At 37.9% G+C, this 19425-nt stretch overlaps 2 protein-coding genes across 2 annotated transcripts in view; both read left to right on the top strand.

The window, feature by feature from the left end:
- Positions 1–530: 530 nt before the first annotated feature.
- GCLM (glutamate-cysteine ligase modifier subunit) lies at positions 531–19310 on the top strand. The gene is made up of 7 exons (XM_080802954.1): positions 531–1064; positions 5432–5497; positions 6796–6880; positions 10876–10935; positions 12145–12347; positions 13482–13596; positions 17242–19310. Exons 1-7 carry the CDS (start codon positions 939–941, stop codon positions 17409–17411), a joined length of 825 nt encoding a protein of 274 aa, XP_080659080.1. The 5' UTR covers positions 531–938; the 3' UTR covers positions 17412–19310.
- Positions 17823–19425, top strand: part of DNTTIP2 (deoxynucleotidyltransferase terminal interacting protein 2) — a 30104-nt gene continuing 28501 nt past the window's right edge. Inside the window, exon 1 of the mRNA XM_080802953.1 lies at positions 17823–17911. The gene's annotated coding sequence lies outside the window, so the exon portion shown is untranslated. The remainder of the gene's footprint in view (positions 17912–19425) is intronic.

Below are 19425 nucleotides of genomic sequence, written 5' to 3' on the forward strand. Positions count from 1 at the left end.
ACTGCCCTAAGATACTCTTTCATATGCTTAGGCCTTATCTTTGGAACTGGAGTTTTAGCTTCACAAAGGCAAAGATTAAGTCTTACTCGTGGACTTCACACCCTGTCCAGCAAATAGTATGTCATTAGACCTGTAATGAATGAACATGAAGAAAAACGCGCAGCTCCCGGGGGAAGACCGTGAGAAAGAAAATGAACTAAGAGGGTAAACAAGCAATGAAGCGGCACTTTGCCTTAACACCCGCTTTTGAGAACAAACACCAGCTAATATTTCAAAGCCTTGGTAGGGAATTTCGCTGTCCTTTTAAAGAGGTGTGGAAGAAAATCACCAGCACGAGCGCCCATTGGCTGGGAGGCGAGACCGCGAGCGCCGCTGGCGAAGCTAGGCGAGGGGGCACCGGCCGGCGCGCAGTCTTCTGACCGGCAGGGGGAGCCCTGCCGAGCGCCGCGTCCCGCGCCGCCCCGCCCCGCGCGCCCCGCGCGCCCGGCGCTCACTCCGCCGCGCGCCCGCCGCCCGGCGCCACGCCCGCCACAGGCCAAGGGCCAGTCACCCGCGGGCGGGCGTGGGTCCCGCTGCTCTCTCGGCGCCCCGCCCCGCCCGGCCTCGCCGTGGGACGGGTAACGGTTACCAAGCACTTTCTCAGGCGCGATTTCTGCTTAGTCATTGTCTTCCAGGAAACGGTCCCTTCAGTTGGGAGTCAACTCTCCGGCGGCGGTCGCAGTAGCAGCAGCAGCCGCCGCGGCCAGCGCGTCCTTCCCGGGCCGCCGCTCCGCCACCGTCCGGCCTCCCTCGGTCCCGAGCGCAGGCCGAGGTCCCGCCGCGTGGGGCGGCCAGCCTCGCGCTAGGTTCTCCGGCCTCGGGCACCGCGTCCTGCGGGGCGGCCTCCTTCCTCGCCTGCGGCCCCATCGCCGCCTGGCTCGCCTCCGTCGGCCGCTGCCATGGGCACCGACAGCCGCGCGGCCGGGGCGCTGCTGGCGCGGGCCCGCACCCTGCACCTGCAAACGGGGAACCTGCTCAACTGGGGTCGCCTGCGGAAGAAGTGCCCGTCCACGCACAGCGAGGAGGTGAGAGACGAGGGGCTCCCGGGGCAGGCCGCGGGCCGGGCGGCTCTCAGAGGGAAGCAGCGCCCGGCGGGGAAGGCGGGCGGGCGGGCTCGGGGCGCCGTGTGAGGCGCGCTCCTGGGCTCCGCCGGCGCGGGGAGGCTGGGGCCGCCGGGGTTGCGACGTCGCCTCCAAACCTGTAGCGGGGGGCGCGTGCCTTAAAACGCTTGGCAGGTGCAAATTCATCCCGAGGGACGCGTCCGTCCGTGCTCCCGGCCGACTGCCGAACTCGCCAATATACTGGACCCCTCTTCGTTGCGAGGACCAGCAACTCCCTCCCAGCCTCTCATACCCCCTTCCCCTCACACCGCGACAGGTGAAGACGTAGGTTTCAGAGATTCGCTTTTCTAGGATTCAGGTGAAGGTAGTAGTAATAATCCACTTAGCTCTGAGGCTGTTGGCAGTAGTCACTCTGTTGCTATGAGATACAGGACTCACATTCCACTTTGGAATAAGGTATGCATTTTTCTTGCTGCAATTTAATCTGCCTCACTGTATTTGCCTGAAGACTCATCGCTAGTTTAAGGTGGCAGAGACTAATCTGGAATTCTATATGTGCTACATATTCGGGCCGCAGCGCCTCGTTCCTGAGTGGAGAGTCAGAGTGCCCAGTGAATTGCGGATACATACCGCTGGTATGGGACGGTGTTGGTACTGAAAAATAACAGTGAATAAAAGGAAACCTTTAGTTTAGGAACTGTGTGACTTTGGGAAAGTTACCTTCTCTGAGTCTGTTTACATAACTTCGAAGTTGGATAATGGTACAGTCTTCATCAACTCACTGTGAGGATTAAAAGAGGTCATCTAGGACAACGCTCACCTTGGAAACATTTATCCCCCTTTTTACCAAGATTTTATCTGTTTATTTGGTAAAGCACACGTAGGCAGAGCAGCAAGCAGAGGGAGAAGGAGAAGCAGGTTCCCCGCTGAGCAGAGAGCTCCACGGTAGGGCTGGATCTCAGGACTCCAGAATCATGACCCTAGCTGAAGGCAGACACTTAACCAACTGAGCCACCCAGCGCCCCTTTTTATCAAGATTTTAAACAAATCTTGATTAAAAGAAAAATGTCCCATGCCATATTATAGTATCAGCTGTATTCCTAGGCAGTTTGGGCTCTTTTATATAAGATGTTGGTGATATACTATGCAGCAGCCCATGGCATCCCTCTGAGTATGCTCTGGGCCTGTGAGCACCCATCAGATGAGAACTCTTGGTTGTAACTTTAATAAGAACCAAACTCTGTACCATTATTCTGTGACCAAGTTCCATCCATCTCAGTCTGTACACCTTTTTTGTTTAAACCGCCCCTACTTTGACTATTTCTCCCCCAAATAAATATTTCTATATTTAGTTCTGTTCTTTTAATTTCCTCCCAGAGATCCTGGTTCAATATACCATTTTCCATATATATATTGACAATATTGGGTGAAATTTTTGCTCTCTTGTTTCACTATAGCACGCTTTAAAGTAGTGGCCTTTGAAATGTTTTGTTTCGCAAACCCAGTAAGAAATTTTTGTTTTGTTTCGCAAACCCAGTAAGAAATTTTACCTTACAATCTAGTTCATAGTCCATAAGGACAGAAAGTAGGATGAGTGGTTGCCTTGGGCTGGAGTAAGAAGGGGTGGGTAGTGTTTGCTAGTGGGCACGTGGACATGTTCTAAAATTGGATAGTGGTGATGGCTGCACAGCTCTGTAAAACTCTTCACAAACCCTTTAAAAAGCATGGAATCGTGCACTTAAAATAAGTGAATTTTGTGTGTAAATTATACTTCAATAAATCTGCTAAATCTATCTCAAAGGTTTTATGGATATATTAACCTTTAGTATATACTGTGTATTCTGACTTTTTTAATCCTATTTTAATTTTTAAAAATTCTATTAATGCAGTGAGTCACACTCCACCGTTTGAAAAACATTGTTCGAAGGACTAAACCTAGTTTGGTTTTTTGGGGGGGAGGTGCTACATAAGAGGGACAAAATCAGCTAGAAAACATTTGAGGAAAACTTGAAGATAGGGCAGCATATTGTAGGAAAAAAGACAGTTTAGTGAGGAGAGACATTTTTTTTCCATGTAAAACAAAACTTTATAACAGACAGAGCTCCAGATTGGGATATGCTACTTGAAACAGTTCAGCCTTGTGGAATAAAGAAACTGAATAAATCACTCATTAAGAAAATCTAAACATTGAGTAGAGAGTTAGATTAGGTTTCCTAAAAGGTCTCTCCTAGTTCTAATGTGTATTTTTTTAAATTCCATTATCTTTATTTAAAGATTTTTTTTCCATTTATTTTTTATTTGACAGAGATCATAAGTAGGCAGAGAGGCTGGCAGAGAGAGAAGAAGGGAAGCAGACTCCCTGCAGAGCAGAGAGCCCGGATTTTTTTTTTTTCACTAGAACTTTATGAGATCAAATCTTGTTTTTTAAATGAGCCATTATAGAACTGTTTTGCTCAGTTCTTTAAGAGTATTTGGGCAGGTGAATCATAAAGTATATTTAAAATTCTTACAAGGTTCCAGATCTAATGATATACTACATTATGATGATACTTACTTCAGTGATCCTATGCATATTTGATAAAAATGAAGAGAACAAAATACAAAGTTAATGATATGTCAATATAGATAATAAAAGATTAGAAATAATTATGTTTGTGATACAGCCAATGAATTTCTCATCGTAACATCGTTTTGTGATTTGTCCTGACATTTTGCGGAATCCAAGATTAATTAATGAAATGGTTTCAAGAAGGGACTGAATACTCTGAAAATGTACTTACCTTCCTGAATTGAGCTTTTTATCAGGAAAGGCTTAAGGATGCAAGTAAGCCGTCCTTCCAGAGGAAAATTCTTAAAATTCTCCCATGATTTGAGCCAAATTATTCCTGATAGAATTGTTAACTTCTAGTCCTGCTGCCCAAACTTTTACCATTTTTGAAAAGAATATTGACTTGTAATTCTGTTGGAATAATTATCAACTAATTTTTATTTAGTATCTTAAATTTGATTATAAATACATTTCCCATGAAGATAGAGACGTTGTAGATTGAATTCATGTGGATTATTATGGATGGAACATACCGTTTTTGTTGTGGCTTATGAAGTGTAATGTAGATGACTCTGAGCTCTCAAACTGATAAACCACTTCTCCCTTGTAATTATCTGTACTAAGATAAAAGCAGTAGAGTGCTGTGTCAGTTTTTATCATCAGAAATCATAGATCAGTGAGTTCAGAAGTTTAGTCCTTGTTATTGCTACTAGGAAAGTGCTTTTGCAGTTACTCATTTATTTTTTTCATTGATTGACCACAATGCAAAGCACTGTGTCCTTGATGTTCATAAGGTAGTGATTTCAAATTGCTAGTGTTGCCCATTAGCGGTCATAAATCAGTTTGGTGAGCCATAGAACAGCATGGTGTTTTTTTTTTCTAATTAATAGAATAGAAGCCATCAGAGTGCCTCACGTGTAATGAACATAGTGTTCTGTAAATTTTTTGTTCTGTTATATGTATTTAGGCCCTTACTCTCTATATGAGTGTATGTAGGTCTTAACTTTGGTGCTCTATCAGACAAGTCTGAAATACACTGTCATAAGAAATGAAAGATGCATGAACAATTTAATGGATTTACAACATACTATAATGTTAGTGTAAATACGTTTGTTTGTACAATAAAACACTGAAGACCAGTTGGAGGTATATGTGTTAGGAAATGATACATGGGCTGACATTATGCAAGTTGACTTATGTAAGGTAGGACTGTGGTGGTTGTCAGACGTTACATGTTGATTTCTTGGGATGCTTGTTAAAATGCAGGTTCTACTGCCCTTAGAGTAATTCAGCAGTCTAGGATGGGGCTCAGGAACTGGAATTTTTAATGAACACGTCAGGTGAATAATGGAGTTCTTCTGGCCACACTTAGAGTCATTTATTTGTCTTTAAGGATTCTCTCATAGTGGTTAGTATTAATTTTAGTCAAGCTCCCTGAGCTTGAATTCATGTTCCTCTATTTATAAACCTTATTCTTGAAAAAATTTGTTTCTTTGTGAATGCTTTTATGTCTCAAAGCCTTACTTAAACTTTCATTGGTACAAAGAACTTTAAAAATAGATTACTGTTTTACTTCAACATTTGAAGGTTAAGATGAAAACAGATATAAACTTGTCTTTGTTGAAGAAAATGTAAACCTTATAGAATTAAAATTTTGGTTTTTATGGTTTTTCCTATTCACATCTTTTTCAACTAATTTATCAAATTAGTATATTCTTGCTGTAGAAGTACAGCAGAGTGTATAGAGTTTGATTAATGGTTTCAAAATGCATTTCTTTTACAGCTCCGAGATTGTATCCAAAAGACCTTGAATGAGTGGAGTTCCCAAATCAGCCCTGATTTGGTCAGGGTAAGTAAAATGTGAATCAAGAAATTATGTAGGTCAAAAGGAAAGTGCAGTAAGCAGGAAATTAATTTCCCCAATTTTGACGGGGAAGTCAAATAGGCAATTAGCACAAAATTCCCTGTGGCTGATTTACCTGAGATAGCTGTCTGACCCAGTATGCTTAAGCATAAAACAAAATCCAGGGTGTGTCACCAACTCTGCAACTAGACTAGATGCCAGGATTCTCTGTGCTTAATTCCCATCACACTTTCTTCACTGTGTTCCAGTTTATATTTGGTCTAATAAAGAAATGACTATTTAACAGTTTTGGTTGTTAAATTGCTTTGGTAGAGTATCATAATAATATAGTGACTAGAAATAATTTTTTAATGTCAGTTTTGAGGGAAACACTGGGTACTTCATTAAGTGTTAATAAATGACTTACCATAAATGTTAATATACAGACCACCTGTCTGCAAACAATTCTTTGGAATCCAGCTGAGCCAAAGGCTCATAACAAATTACGTCGACTACTTTAAAACTATGGATGAGGACATGTGTTGGAAAGAGTTGTTGCCGTGAGCATTCTGCAAGTGTAAACTCTATACCAGCTAGGCAGATGTTGATTAATGTCTTCTATCAGTCTCTGTTTCTCTGAAATGACCATTTGCCTCTATTTATGCATGACTGACAAACACTTACTAAGCCTTTGATATGTGCCAGGCATTGTAATGTGCCGAAGAATTATGGGAAAGGCCTCACTGTTTACTTTTTTTCAATCTTGTAAATGTGAGTTAATATAGCTCTGATTTATATGTACTAACATCTTACCATTTTCCTCATAAATTATTAATTATAATGCATTAGAATTGTCTTTACTTTTTTTATTGCACTCAGAAAAAAAGTCTTGGTTTAAAATGTTTGTGATTAATATAGAAAGCTTTTAACATGTCATTATGCAGAGTGGGTAAATATTATTTTTCATTGCTTTCATATTTTAAGTAAAATTATATACTGTGTTAGTAGTTCTAACTCCTCACATGCTGCCCCCACCACCACCATTTGTTTGGGTTTTTTTGATCATGCATTCCTTTGAGCACCTGATCAAAATGAGATCCTCTTCCCCAGAAAATGGACACACACAGAGCATTTTACCTTTGTTTCAGGGCTTTACAAACGTTATGAAGCCCATCCAGACATCAGGTAAAGAACCCTGTTATCTTATGGGTTCCCTGTTTCTAAAGGGCATTATGGACAATAGAAAACATATAGCTAATTAAAAACATTAATTTTATATTTATTGTAAACATTGTTTATTATAGGAATTTCCAGATGTCTTGGAATGTACTGTATCTCATGCAGTAGAAAAGATAAATCCTGATGAAAGAGAAGAAATGAAAGTTTCTGGTAAATCCAGCCTTTACAACTTATTTTGTTATACAGTGGAAATGATAGTGAGGTTTTATCAGGCAGGGAGGAAAAGCCTTTCTTTGCTTCTGGTAAGGAGTGACTCAGTCACTAAGTGTGAGAAATATAAAGATTCTTTTTTTTAAACACTTTATTTATTTATTTGAGATAGAGAGCAAGTGAGCGAGAGAGGGGGAGAGCGTGCGTGCGAGCGCGCACAAGTGGGGAGGAGTGGGAGAAGCAGACTCTGCTGAACAGGGAGCCTGACATGGGGCTTAATCCCAGGACTCTGGGGTCATGACCTGAGCTGAAGGTAGACACTTAACCAACTGAGCCACCGAGGCGCCCCTATTTATTCTTTTTTAAACATAATGGAAACTCCCAAGAGAAAGTTATAGGAGGTCAGTTTTGGCTCCTTAAGTGGAGTCAGAAGAGGACCTCACCTTCCTGTTCTTCATCATGGTCTCATTAATTTATATGTCAGACTTCAGGAAAATTAAGGTGGAGGAAATGGAAAGAATAAAGGGAAGGCTTAAGAGCAGTGTCTGTTCAAAGCAAGCATAGGCCCTCCCTTCCTGGTGGACACTGCTGAGCAATGGCTGAAGTTGCCTGGAAGTATAGACCAAAGTCTGGGCAACAAGTCGCATGAAGAGAAATAAAATCCATGTTACACCCATTCAACAAATGTATCGAGTAACTATTTATGAAAGACCGTGCTAAGCTCAAGGAATAAAAAAATGAAGAGATGAGCTGTTCTTGCCCTCAGCTTACAGTCAGCATAGAATAGTCATTAAAAGCTTGAACTTAACTAGATTGAAATTCTTCAGTATGCAGATTACTGACTGGTATAATCTTGGGCTAACAAGTTATTCGACCTCTCTGAGCCTCATTTTCTCATCTGTAAAATTGGGATGCGTCTGTGTCACAGGATTCTTTGTAAATTAGATAAAATTTTTAAAAATGCACTTAGCACAGTGCTTAGCAAAAAGTTAACTTACTACCATTTGTAGTTTTGTGTTGGTTGTTATTTTTGATTAGCGTGGACATGTAAGATGAGATAGGGCATTGTTTTTTTGACTCCATAATTACCATTTATTGAGTCTTGTTTTATACCAGGCACCATACTTAGTGCATTTTGGTTACATCTCTTCGCATGATTCTCAAAACAATTCTACAAGGTATAATTATCCCCATTGCACAAGAGATGTTAAATAACTTGAAAGTTGTCATATAACCAGTTAAGTGGTTGAACCGGGAATCCATCCAGGTATGCCTGACTCCAAAACCCATTTCTTTCTATTAATTTCACATTGCTATTTGTGTTGGAAAGGAATTAAAAGCAACCTCTTCTCTGTGGTTGATTGCAGTTCCTCATGGTTTAGATCCATCTTGAAGCTCTTAGGGGTTGTTCTCAGTTCCTAGAAGGCTTGAAATTTTTAATATATCAAAATTCTCCCCATATGAAGAGCTTTCCTTTCTCTACCAAGAATGCCTCTCATTTCGGAAAAAGGAGACCATTTCAAATGGCACAAATTCATGGCAAGAAGGATAGTGGAAGGGAGGGTTTCATGGAGTATAATTATTGGAGCTGTGGGTGGATTAAAGTGGTGAAGACTGGGACGCGTGGGTGGCTCAGTGAGTTGGAGCTCTGCCTTTGGCTCGGGTCGTGGTCCCGGGGTCCTGGGATCGAGCCGCGCGTGGGGCTCTCTGCTCATCGGGGAGCCTGCTTCCTCCTCTCTCTCTCTCTCTCTGCCTGCCTCTCTGCCTACTTGTGATCTCTCTCTGTCAAGTAAATGGATGAAATCTTTAAAAAAAAAAAGTTATTTTAAAGTGGTGAAGATTGACTCTCACCCTGGTTGGTAGGGGAGTGGTGATGACTTTTAAATAGAGAAATCCAGTGAGGAAAACAATGCTTTAAGAAGATTATCTAGCAGTAGAAAGGAAAGGACAAATAAATGTACAAGATAAATTTGTTATGTTTGTTGAATACATATTTACATTTAATACAATTTACGTATAGATATTTCATTAGCCCCCTTTTCTCTCCATTCCCTTTTCTGATTTTCTCTACTACTACTACTCTACCTATTTGTCTACTGAGTAAATTTAGATTTTGAACAGTGAATTTACATAAAGCAAATCTATGTAAATAAATTCGAGTTTGAATCAAGTTAAAGCCTCGATTTTAATAGAAAACTACTCTGCTTTCCTCGTAACCAAAGAAATGCCAATTAATGCAGTCCCGGATAAGTATATATTATACATACTAAATTAGCAAAAACTATATATTTGATAGTGTCGTACGTTATTAGGAGAGCTTTTTTTTTTTTAAGATTTTATTTATTTATTTGACAGACAGAGATCACAAGTAGGCAGAGAGGCAGGCAGAGAGAGAGGAAGGGAAGCAGGCTCCCTGCTGAGCAGAGAGCCTGATGCGGGGCTCCATCCCAGGACCCTGGGATCATGACCTGAGCCGAAAGCAGAGGCTCTAACCCACTGAGCCACCCAGGCGCCGCAGGAGAGCAATTCTTAAGTTTTAGTTAAGTTTAGTTGGCTAGTTAAAGTTAAGTTTTTAGTTAAGTTTTAGTTGGCTAGTAAACTGGTACAAATCATTTATATAAAAGTAGGAATAAGTAAAATAGAACAAAATTCAGGGCACCTGGGTGGCTCAGTCAAACATCTGATTTCGGCTCAGGTCCTGATCTCAGAGTCCTAGGATTGGGCCCACATCCTGCCATGCTCAGTGGGGAATCTGCCTCTCCCTCTCCCTCTGCCCCTCCTCCAGGTCATGCTCTCTCTCTCTCTCTCAAATAAATAAATAAAATCTTTAAAAAAAAAAAAAAAAGTCCACAAAGAAGAGCATACCTTTTGACTCGTACACATTTCTGACAGTTTGTCCCTGGGAAATGCTTCAGCAGAAAGTTGAACAAAGTTACGAGATATTTATTTTAGCATTGTATGTGATAACAAAAAACTGGAACTAATATAAATGTTCAAAAAGTAGGAAATCATTTGAATTCTACCCTATCAAAATTACAGAATAATGTTTAACCATTAAAAATGAGTATGTAAAATTATTCATTAAAAATAGAGTAAACAAAAATCTAAACAGTGACTGCATTCAGTGATGAGACTATTGGCAATTTTTTTTAGTCTATCTTTCTACTTTTGGGTTTTTCTCATTTCTGTTTTTTCCCCATTTTTTAAAATTTAAATTCAGTTAATTAACATATAATGTATTGCTAGTTTCGGAGGTAGAGTTCAATTGATTCATCAGTCTTATCTAAGACCCAGGGCTCCTTACATCACTTGCCCTTCCTAAGGCCCATTGCCCAGTTACCACATTCCCCAATGCCCCTCCACTCAGTTTTTCTCATTTCTAGAGTGAATATATATTACTACTATGATTTAAAAAAAAAAAAGTCAAGAGAACTAAAAACTTCATAAAGTTGTAAAAAATACTACATAAAGGTAAACTAAATAGAAGTAGAATAAATGTTATACACTGCCCCATATGACCAAAAGCTAGAAGCTAATACCTAAAAATTAAAATGACTGTATTAGGAAGGTTGGATTGTGAGGTTTTCTTTTTGTTTTTCTTAACATTACAAGCAATTTTAGCATAGCCTTTTATTAATTTTAGTTTATTGGAGAATGTATATAATATGTTCCATTTCAAATAATATTTAATTCATAAAAATGTACATTTTGAGTAATTTGTATATTTGTGTGACCTGCCTTCTAATAAATGGAAAATTAGTATTTGCTTTTTTGTTTTGACAAATGGATATTTTTTGGCAATTGGCATGTAATTTAAAAATCACAATGGAAAGGTACTTTCATGTCTTAAAATGAAAATCATAAAATTATGTGACTAGGAAAGAAAAGATAATTCATTCAGGATTCTCTGTCAACTTAGTATTGTGGGCAGTGTTGATACTGTCTAGTAAAATGTTACCAAAATGTAATCAGTTTTGGCTTTTTTTGTTACCCAGCAAAACTCTTCATCGTAGGATCAAACTCTTCATCATCAACGAGAAATGCAGTTGACATGGGTAAGCAAAAACTTTGTTAAACTTTTTACCTCCATAACTTTATTTTTTTTTATAGATTTTATTTATTTGACAGAGAGGGAGACAGCAGGAAAGGGAGCACAAGCAGGGGGAATGGGAGAGGGAGAAGCGGGCTCCCCGCTAAGCAGAGAGCCTGATGCAGGTCGATTCCAGAACCCTGGGATCATGACCTGAGCCAAAGGCAGATGTTTAACCGACTGAGCCACCCAGGCACCCAACCTTCATAAGTTTAATTTAGTGTAGGTGTATTAGTTATATCTTGTGTTCAGGACCAGGTGAAAAAGAAGATGAGCTCATTCCAGTTTTACTTTTTAAAGTTCTAGCCCAATTTCTTAAGGCTTCTGTCAGATCATATGGACTTATGTAGGTTCATATTTTGATATATTTGAGGAACGTAAAAGATGTAACGTAATTGTTAACTATATGTTTGGAGATGAAGTTCTCCTTAACCATATTTCTTAGCCCTTATAGTACTAGATAAAACCCCATGACCTACCATCGCCACAGTAACAAAGCAAGCATTCTCATCTTTGTTTACTTGGTTAGATTATTGTGATACTACAATTCAACGTTTTTTCTTTTAAAATATTCTTCCAGTATTATAGGTGTTAAACACTTAAAATAATTAGCTCTTTACTATAACTGTGGAGTGAACCATAATCATTTAAAATAAACCCTTTAAGTTATTTTCACAGAAAGTAAATTATCTACCTCTATAAATATAGATTAGGACCATAAATTTAGTTTTTCAGAGTCTCGAAGCTATTGTTTGCCATGACTATCAGTTACAGAATATGAGGTCAGAATTCTTGTGATCATTCATACAAGATACTGGTAGAACTGGAGAAGAAAATTTGAAGATAAAGAAGTTACCAAAAAATTCTTGGGGCCTAGGAAACAAGGAGACTGTTCCCCTTAGAAGGACTGTCAGAACTGTGAGTCCCTAGGAAGGAAGCAGGTCAAAGAAACTGATCAGTCTGCCACACAGACCAAGTAGATGAACAGGGACTTGTAATTTTTTAAGGGATGGCAGTGTTCTAAATGGTAGGTAAATTATGAAACTGAATGAAATAATCCAAGTAAGAAAACTAGTGAACTTTACAGACAAAATTTAGTGGGATACATGAGGGACATTAGAAATACTCATTTTCATTATGTAGCAAATATTTATCCTGTTTTCCTTCACATCAGCCTGTTCAGTTCTTGGAGTCGCACAGCTGGATTCTGTGATCATTGCTTCACCTCCTATTGAAGATGGAGTTAATCTCTCCTTGGAGCATTTGCAGCCTTACTGGGAAGAATTAGAAAACTTGGTTCAGAGCAAAAAGATTGTTGCAATAGGTACCTCCGATCTAGACAAAACTCAGTTGGAACAGCTGTATCAGTGGGCACAGGTAAAGCACAGATAGATCACAAGTGCTCTGGGAGGGGCCTGTCCTTTAGTCTTTGCTTCACACTGTTCACTATTGTGCTGGACACTCACGGGGGGCTATTCTAAATGCAGTTTGGCAAGCTTTATCTAAAGCACTGGCCTTTTTCATCTCAAATGTATATTTAATTGACCTTAGTATTAATCTCATTTAAAAGGAGTGAAAAAAACACTAGAAAATGTGTGCTGAAGTGTTTATAGCCAAAGTGAATTCAGGCTATTTCCTTTAGTTTTACTTTTGTGATAAAAATACTATATTTTTCTTTAGATATGATTAGGTCTTGGTTCTGATTTCTTAGGTGAGGGAATATCACATGGAACAAATATTTTGCTCTTATTTAAAAGTATAAAATACTTTTGGTTCATAGAACTCAATAAGGACTAGGTGTCACAAATTAATCACTACTACCCTCTGGCCTCTAATAATGTACAATATTATTTAGGGAAGGTGCTTACCAGTATTTTACCTTTACTCTTTGTATTTTTCTTTATTCCTTTTGCTTGATCCCCAGCCTTCTCTTTGCAGAGCTTTCAGTTTCTTATAGACAGGAAGACCTTAGAGAAAGTATTGTCCCTTCTCCCTTTAATTTAGTGAGAGCCAGAATATGGCTAAGATTCTACTAGAGAGACTTGGGTGATCTGGAATGTATCTGTAAATTAACTAGAGCAGCTATTAGAAATTATCTAATTCTTCTTCAAAATGCGCCTGATTTATAACCGTATTTTATACTTTAATGCTAAATGTTCTTATCATTTCTATTTGATCCTTTACCTTTAAGACCTGTTCCCTCATTAGCTGGAATCATCACTTAGAACCATGTTTGTTTCTGAGGCAAGTGTATTAGATTGAAGGAAAAGAGTTTCTAAGGGTATAGCACTATATTGGCCTTCCCCCTGCCCAGAGCTTTCCTTTCCCTGTTACCACTAACATGAGTTTAAAAAGCATACATCAATAAGTATATTCATATAACAATGTTTTATAAATTTTAAGCACTATAAAATGGAGTCTTTCATATTTTCTAAAATTGTGTTCTTTCATTGCTTTCCACTTTTTGTAGTACTTAATTTAGTGCAGTGTCATGATTCTTTTTGCTTCTAGGTAAAACCAAATAGTAACCAAGTTAATCTTGCCTCCTGCTGTGTGATGCCACCTGACTTGACTGCATTTGCTAAACAATTTGACATACAGCTATTGACTCATAATGATCCAAAAGGTAATACTGAGATTTTCATTTGTTGATTGGTCATGAGCTTTTATCTTACAAGAAGCTACTTGTTAAAATGTAATTTTTAATTTTGTACAATGATAAATGTTACCTAGAACTTGTCTTCATAGTTAGTCCAAAATATATATACATTTAGTTTCAGAAAACTTTAGTCTATCAATGAGAAAAAAAATAGAAGAGATCATTTTCTGAACATCCAGTCTGTTGAAGTTTATAAATACTATGATACACAAAAAAGGCCTTTTAAGATATTCTAAATAGTATCATATAAAATCTTGTGTAGCACAGCAAAAATTGTACCAAACAGCCACTTAGTTAAAGAGGGCAAATATTTGGAAAGAGAGGCAGATAAAATTTAATTTGAAATTAAAGCATCTTAGGATAGGTAATTGATTAGGTATTTTATTAGTCATTACTCTCAAGACATGTATGTTTGGTACCAGTCAGAAACACTATTTGATTAATGAGAATGGCTTATCCGCCTTCTATAGCGTGTTTTATCAACATTTTACAGGATAAGTAGGAAAGCTAGGAAGAGAATGTTTTACATTTTATATTTATTTATTTAGCAGTCTGCCCCATTCTCATTTTTTCGCTGTTTTGTAGGAAGAGGAAGAGTTTTAATAGTTTTTGCCCCTCAAATGTTAGGCATCATGCTAAATACCTTAGAGGGATAACCTGTAATCCTCACAACAGCTGAAACTAGGCATTTTACTGTTGAGGAAGTAAGAGCCTCAGAATTTAAGAAACTAGCCAAGGTCACCCAGCTGGCATGGGGCAAAGTTTAAACTTGCACTTGGTTCTGGCTGAATTGGGACCTTTCCCCCTATATTGTACTATTTTTTTGATTTGAGACATTAGCATTGTAGTATTTCAGTCTGAAAACCTTACTTTCTTATTAGTTTCCATTTAATTGATACCAGAATAGGAGATAATGACTTTTGCCTCTCCCTTCATTAATTATTTTCATAAGTAATTTGAAAACAAAGTCAGCTTAGTGAAAATTTAACAAAGAATTTCTATACCTATTTATTCTGAAACATAAACCATTTAATTTCCAACTTTCTATATGTTGGCAGATACTATATCATTTATCTGTTTACTTTTGGAGGGGCCTGGGGGAGGCTCTTCCAGTAGTAATTATTATCAACAGCTGATGGATGAGTCTGCATCCCCTTCTAGCTCCACTTGAAAAAAACCCTTTCCTTTTTCTAGTAGGAAAGGAAATAGGAAAAGACTAAGGTGTCTGGTATTTTATTTCATTGGTATCTAGATATTGGCTTGAGGGTATGTGCTAATGCATTGTTGTTATTGCAAAATATATTGCATATACATATCAGAAGAGAGGTTTAATCCTTTTTGGTATATTTTTGCTTTAATGCCATAAATTGACATTTGAATGTCTTCCTAATTTTAATCCTAAACCCTTTGATTAGAATTTATAAGGTGATCCTGCTTATACCATTAATGAATCCGTGAAGCAATTCTTTTTCTTAAAAGTTTTATGGTGTTTACTGATTCTAAAGAGCTCACATAGTTAATTTAAAAGTATGTAGTTAAGTTGATGAATAGCATAGCTCTTATGTGTCACATTTTTAAGCAATCAATTTGTAAAACTTTTAACTCTACTTGTCATCTAAAATAGAGTTATGTGTATAAGTCCCCTTTAAAGCCCATTGGCTATGCTAAAATTACCCTATTCTTCAGAAAGTGCTTATTTTCCATTACTCTTTGTCCTAGAAGTTGTGGTAAGAGTTTAACTACAGTAAGGGTGAAATTGTGAAGTAGGTGATCCTGACTCAGAACCTACCCCTTTTTATTTGTTTTACCCTCCCCTCATTCCCATTAAATCTGATCTGCCTTATGGCTTATTCCCTCCAGGTCCTGTTCTCTGTCAGGTAGACTGATAAATTCATGTTCATGTTACTTTTCCAAAGAGTTACTTGCCTTTCACTTATGAAAGCTGCCATTTACTGGCTGCATGACCTTGGGCAAGTTATCTAACCTCTCTGCCTCAGTTGCCCCCTGGAAAAGGAGAGAATATTATCTAGTAGGGTTAATATGCAGATTAAAGGAGCTAATACATGTAAAATACTCAGAAAAGTACCTGGCACGTGATAATAGCTAACATTTACTGACAGCTTACTATTGATGTTACTCAAATATCACAGCAGTTCTTTTGAGACCGGCAGGTCCTTTAGCACTCCCAAACCATACTGTATAGATAGATGGTCACTTAGTTTCTGTCTGGGTTGTGGGTTCTGACCTGGTAGAATCTTTCCATATTACTTGATTGATTTAACAGACATTGGGTACCTACAATGTTTCATTATTCAAAGTACTAGGGCTATAATGACCAAAACAGATAAATTCCAACCCTCATGCAATTTATATTTTGATGGGAAGGGATGGACAATAAGGTAAATATTAAATGTGAGAAATGGTGGTATGTGCTATGGAGAAAAATTGGCTGAGGGAGAAAAAGAGTGCCCAGCTTAGGGGTTGTTTTATATAGGGCAGATCAGGCCTCTCTGCTAAGGAGACATTAATCAGACCTGCAGGAAGGGTGAAAGCCCTGTGAGAATCTGGAAGAAGAGTGTTCAGTGAAGCGGGAGCAGCTGATTCAAAGACCCCAAAGTGTGAGTGTGCTTGAGGATTTCAGGGTACAGGAATGAGGCCAGTGTGGCTGAAGAAGAGGCACTGAGCAGGGGGGTAGTACATTGGAGCAGGAGTCAAGGGCTTGGACATCAATGTGGAATTAGAAAATAATTATTTCATCAAAGCGATGCAAATAAAAAGATAACCATTGCCAAAGAGTTTTTAAATGATTGCTGGTACTCGTGAGGATATGGTAAGATGGGGACTCTAACATTATCAACTACTAGTAGAAGTATCTTTTTGGAAAGCAATTGGCAATATACTGTCTATCGAGCCTTCAAAATGTACTTGTACTTTGATTTTGTCGTTCCATAGCCAGGCATGCATTTTAAAGATGTTCAGCATAGCGTTTTATTAGCAAAATACTATGAAAAACCTAAATTTTCTCATCAACAATGAGGAAATGTATAAATTATGATATCTATATAATGTAGTGTCTGGATAATTATTAAAAATGATGCTTCCACAGAATATTTAATTACATGGGAAGATTTATAATAAAAGTTGAAAAGATAAGTAAATTAGGTTGTAACTACAGCATGACTTTCAGTTTTTGAGATATGGAAAGGTACAGAAAGAATGTTGGAAGGATATACATGGCAATGGAAGTAATCTGTCTCTGGTTCATAGGATTATGGGTACTGTTCCTTTTTCTCCTATGTATGTACTCTTCTGTATTTTAACTGGATCTACATTAGAATTGCCTGAAAGTCTTTAAAAAAAAAAAAAAAAAGCAGGCTCCACTCACCAGAGGTTGTGAATCAAATAGGCCGGGGTATAAGTGTAGGGACTTTCTGAAGAACTGCCTGGATCTTCTTGATATTCCGGTTTAGATTCATAGCACACATGAAGGAAAAGCATATTTTATATTTTATTTTGAATTGTTTCTTTGGTTGTATTTAAATGCTTACCTATGTGGTAAAGTGCTGTTATTTTCCAACTTAACACTTTGGGTTTTTACTTGTTTGTTTTAAGAACTGCTTTCTGAAGCCAGTTTCCAAGAAGCTCTTCAGGAAAGCATCCCTGACATCCAGGCGCAGGAGTGGGTGCCCCTGTGGCTACTGCGGTACTCTGTCATTGTTAAAAGCAGAGGAATTATCAAATCCAAAGGCTACATTTTACAAGCTAAAAGAAGGGGTTCTTAACTAAGACTTAGGATCATAACCTACTGACTTGTATTTCCTTGAATATAAGATAAAATTGAGATGTATAAAAATCAGTTACTGCTTGTAAATGGTGTCATGGAGGCTGATATTCTTCAGTTATGTTTGACAACGTGTTATCTGTCAAGTTTTGAATACTTTTCTTGCCTCCATATCAGTTTACTCATGTGTTTTCATTAAACTATTATTTTCTAATTGAAATTGCCTATAAAGAAAATACTTGCAATATATTTTTCCTTTATTTTTATGACTAATAGAAATCAAGAAAAATTGTTGTTAGATATATTTTGGGCTTAGGTATCAGGGTAATGTATATACATATTTTTTATTTCCAAAAATTAATTAATGGCTTCTTATTCTATAGTGTAACTAAGCAATTTAATTACAATTATAAAAACTGAAATACTGGAAGATATTTTTTCTGTTATTGATAAGAGGATTATATCCCAGAGTAACTGGAGTGGCTTGGATCTACTAGTAGGGTAGGTAAAATTCATTTCTTCAATACATGAATGAAAACTTAAACTTAACTGTCCTAGCTGTAGTTTACCTATAATGATTTAATCTTCTATTGTTGTGCCATATTTTCCTTGCTATTATTTCCAAGACAAACCAAAGTAAATCTGAAAAAGACTAGAAGCTTTTAAATTATTATTTGGGGGTTTTATAAAAGCAACTGTTATCATCTCCAGATTCTTTTTAATACTTGATCCATGCTTTATATTTTGCTATTCATTCAAGAATATTCTTTTTAAAAAAAAAAGAATATTCAATAAGTATTGAGTGTTTATCATGTGCTGGGCACTGTGGGCTCTGGGGAGAAGGGGGGTCACAGAGAGTCAGAATCAGTTGAGTAAAATATGTAACATTTGCTCCTCACTAATAACTGACTCAGAGGGACCAACAGCCAGAAAAGAGTGAAAAAAATCTTTAATTCAAGGGAATTCAAGGGCAACATTGTCTATTTAGACAACTTTTTTTGAGACATGGTCTTAACTATATTTAAAAGCAAAATGATATAATCAAAACTTTAGAATTAGGAGAGGTTATAGATTGGTTATTATAATTCTTCATTAGTTTAAGAACCAGAAAATAGCAAATAAATAAGGTGTGGCCTTTGATAACAGACTACAGGTCTCCCTAGTTCTGTAAATTTGTATCTGTAACCCAAATAGTTAGAAAAGTTCTTCAAACACCTCTTGTATGTCAATCAGTACTTTTAAACCATGTGTCTTAATACATGGTTTATTAAAAAAAAAAAAAAAAAAACTACCATAGGGCACCTGGTGGCTCAGTCAGTTTAGCATCTTCCTTCCACTCAGGCCATGATCCCGGGGTCCTGAGAGTGAACCCTTCATCAGGCTCCCTACTCCGCAGCGAGTCTGCTTCTCCCTCTGCCCCTACCCCCTGCTTATGCTCTCTCACTCTCTCTCATGAATAAATAAAATCTTTAAAAAATAAACTAATATGTAAAACTAATTTTGCCCAAGTTTTTTCAACTTAAAAGAAAAGTGTTCCATATTCAAAATAAATACGCTAGGGGCACCTGGATGGTGCAGTTGGTTAAGTGTTGGAGTCTTGGTTTGGCTCAGGTCATGATCTCAGGGTCATGAGATCAAGCCCCACATAGGGCTCTGACTCTCAGTGCCAGAATCTGCTTGGGATTCTCCCTTTCCCTCTCCCTCTGCCCCAGTGCATGTGGGTGTGCGTGTGGCGGGTGGAGGGCTCTCTCTCTCTCTCTCTCAAATAAATAGATCTTTTAAAAAAAAAAAAAAAAGGTAAATACACCAGACTTTTCTATCCTAAATAAGGTTTTGTAGTTTATTGTTTGGATAATTTGATCATTAAAATTATAACATGAATTCAGCTGACTTACTTGCTTTCATTTAGACTTAGACCTTCCTAAAGCCTTATATAGCCTTTATATTAATTGTATGTAATGTTATTGAATGTATATAGTTAACTTTTTTATTTGGAAATGTACAACATTTTTTCA

The sequence above is a fragment of the Martes martes genome (assembly GCF_963455335.1).
Source record: "Martes martes genome assembly, chromosome: 4".
In the NCBI taxonomy this organism is placed as follows: domain Eukaryota; kingdom Metazoa; phylum Chordata; class Mammalia; order Carnivora; family Mustelidae; genus Martes; species Martes martes.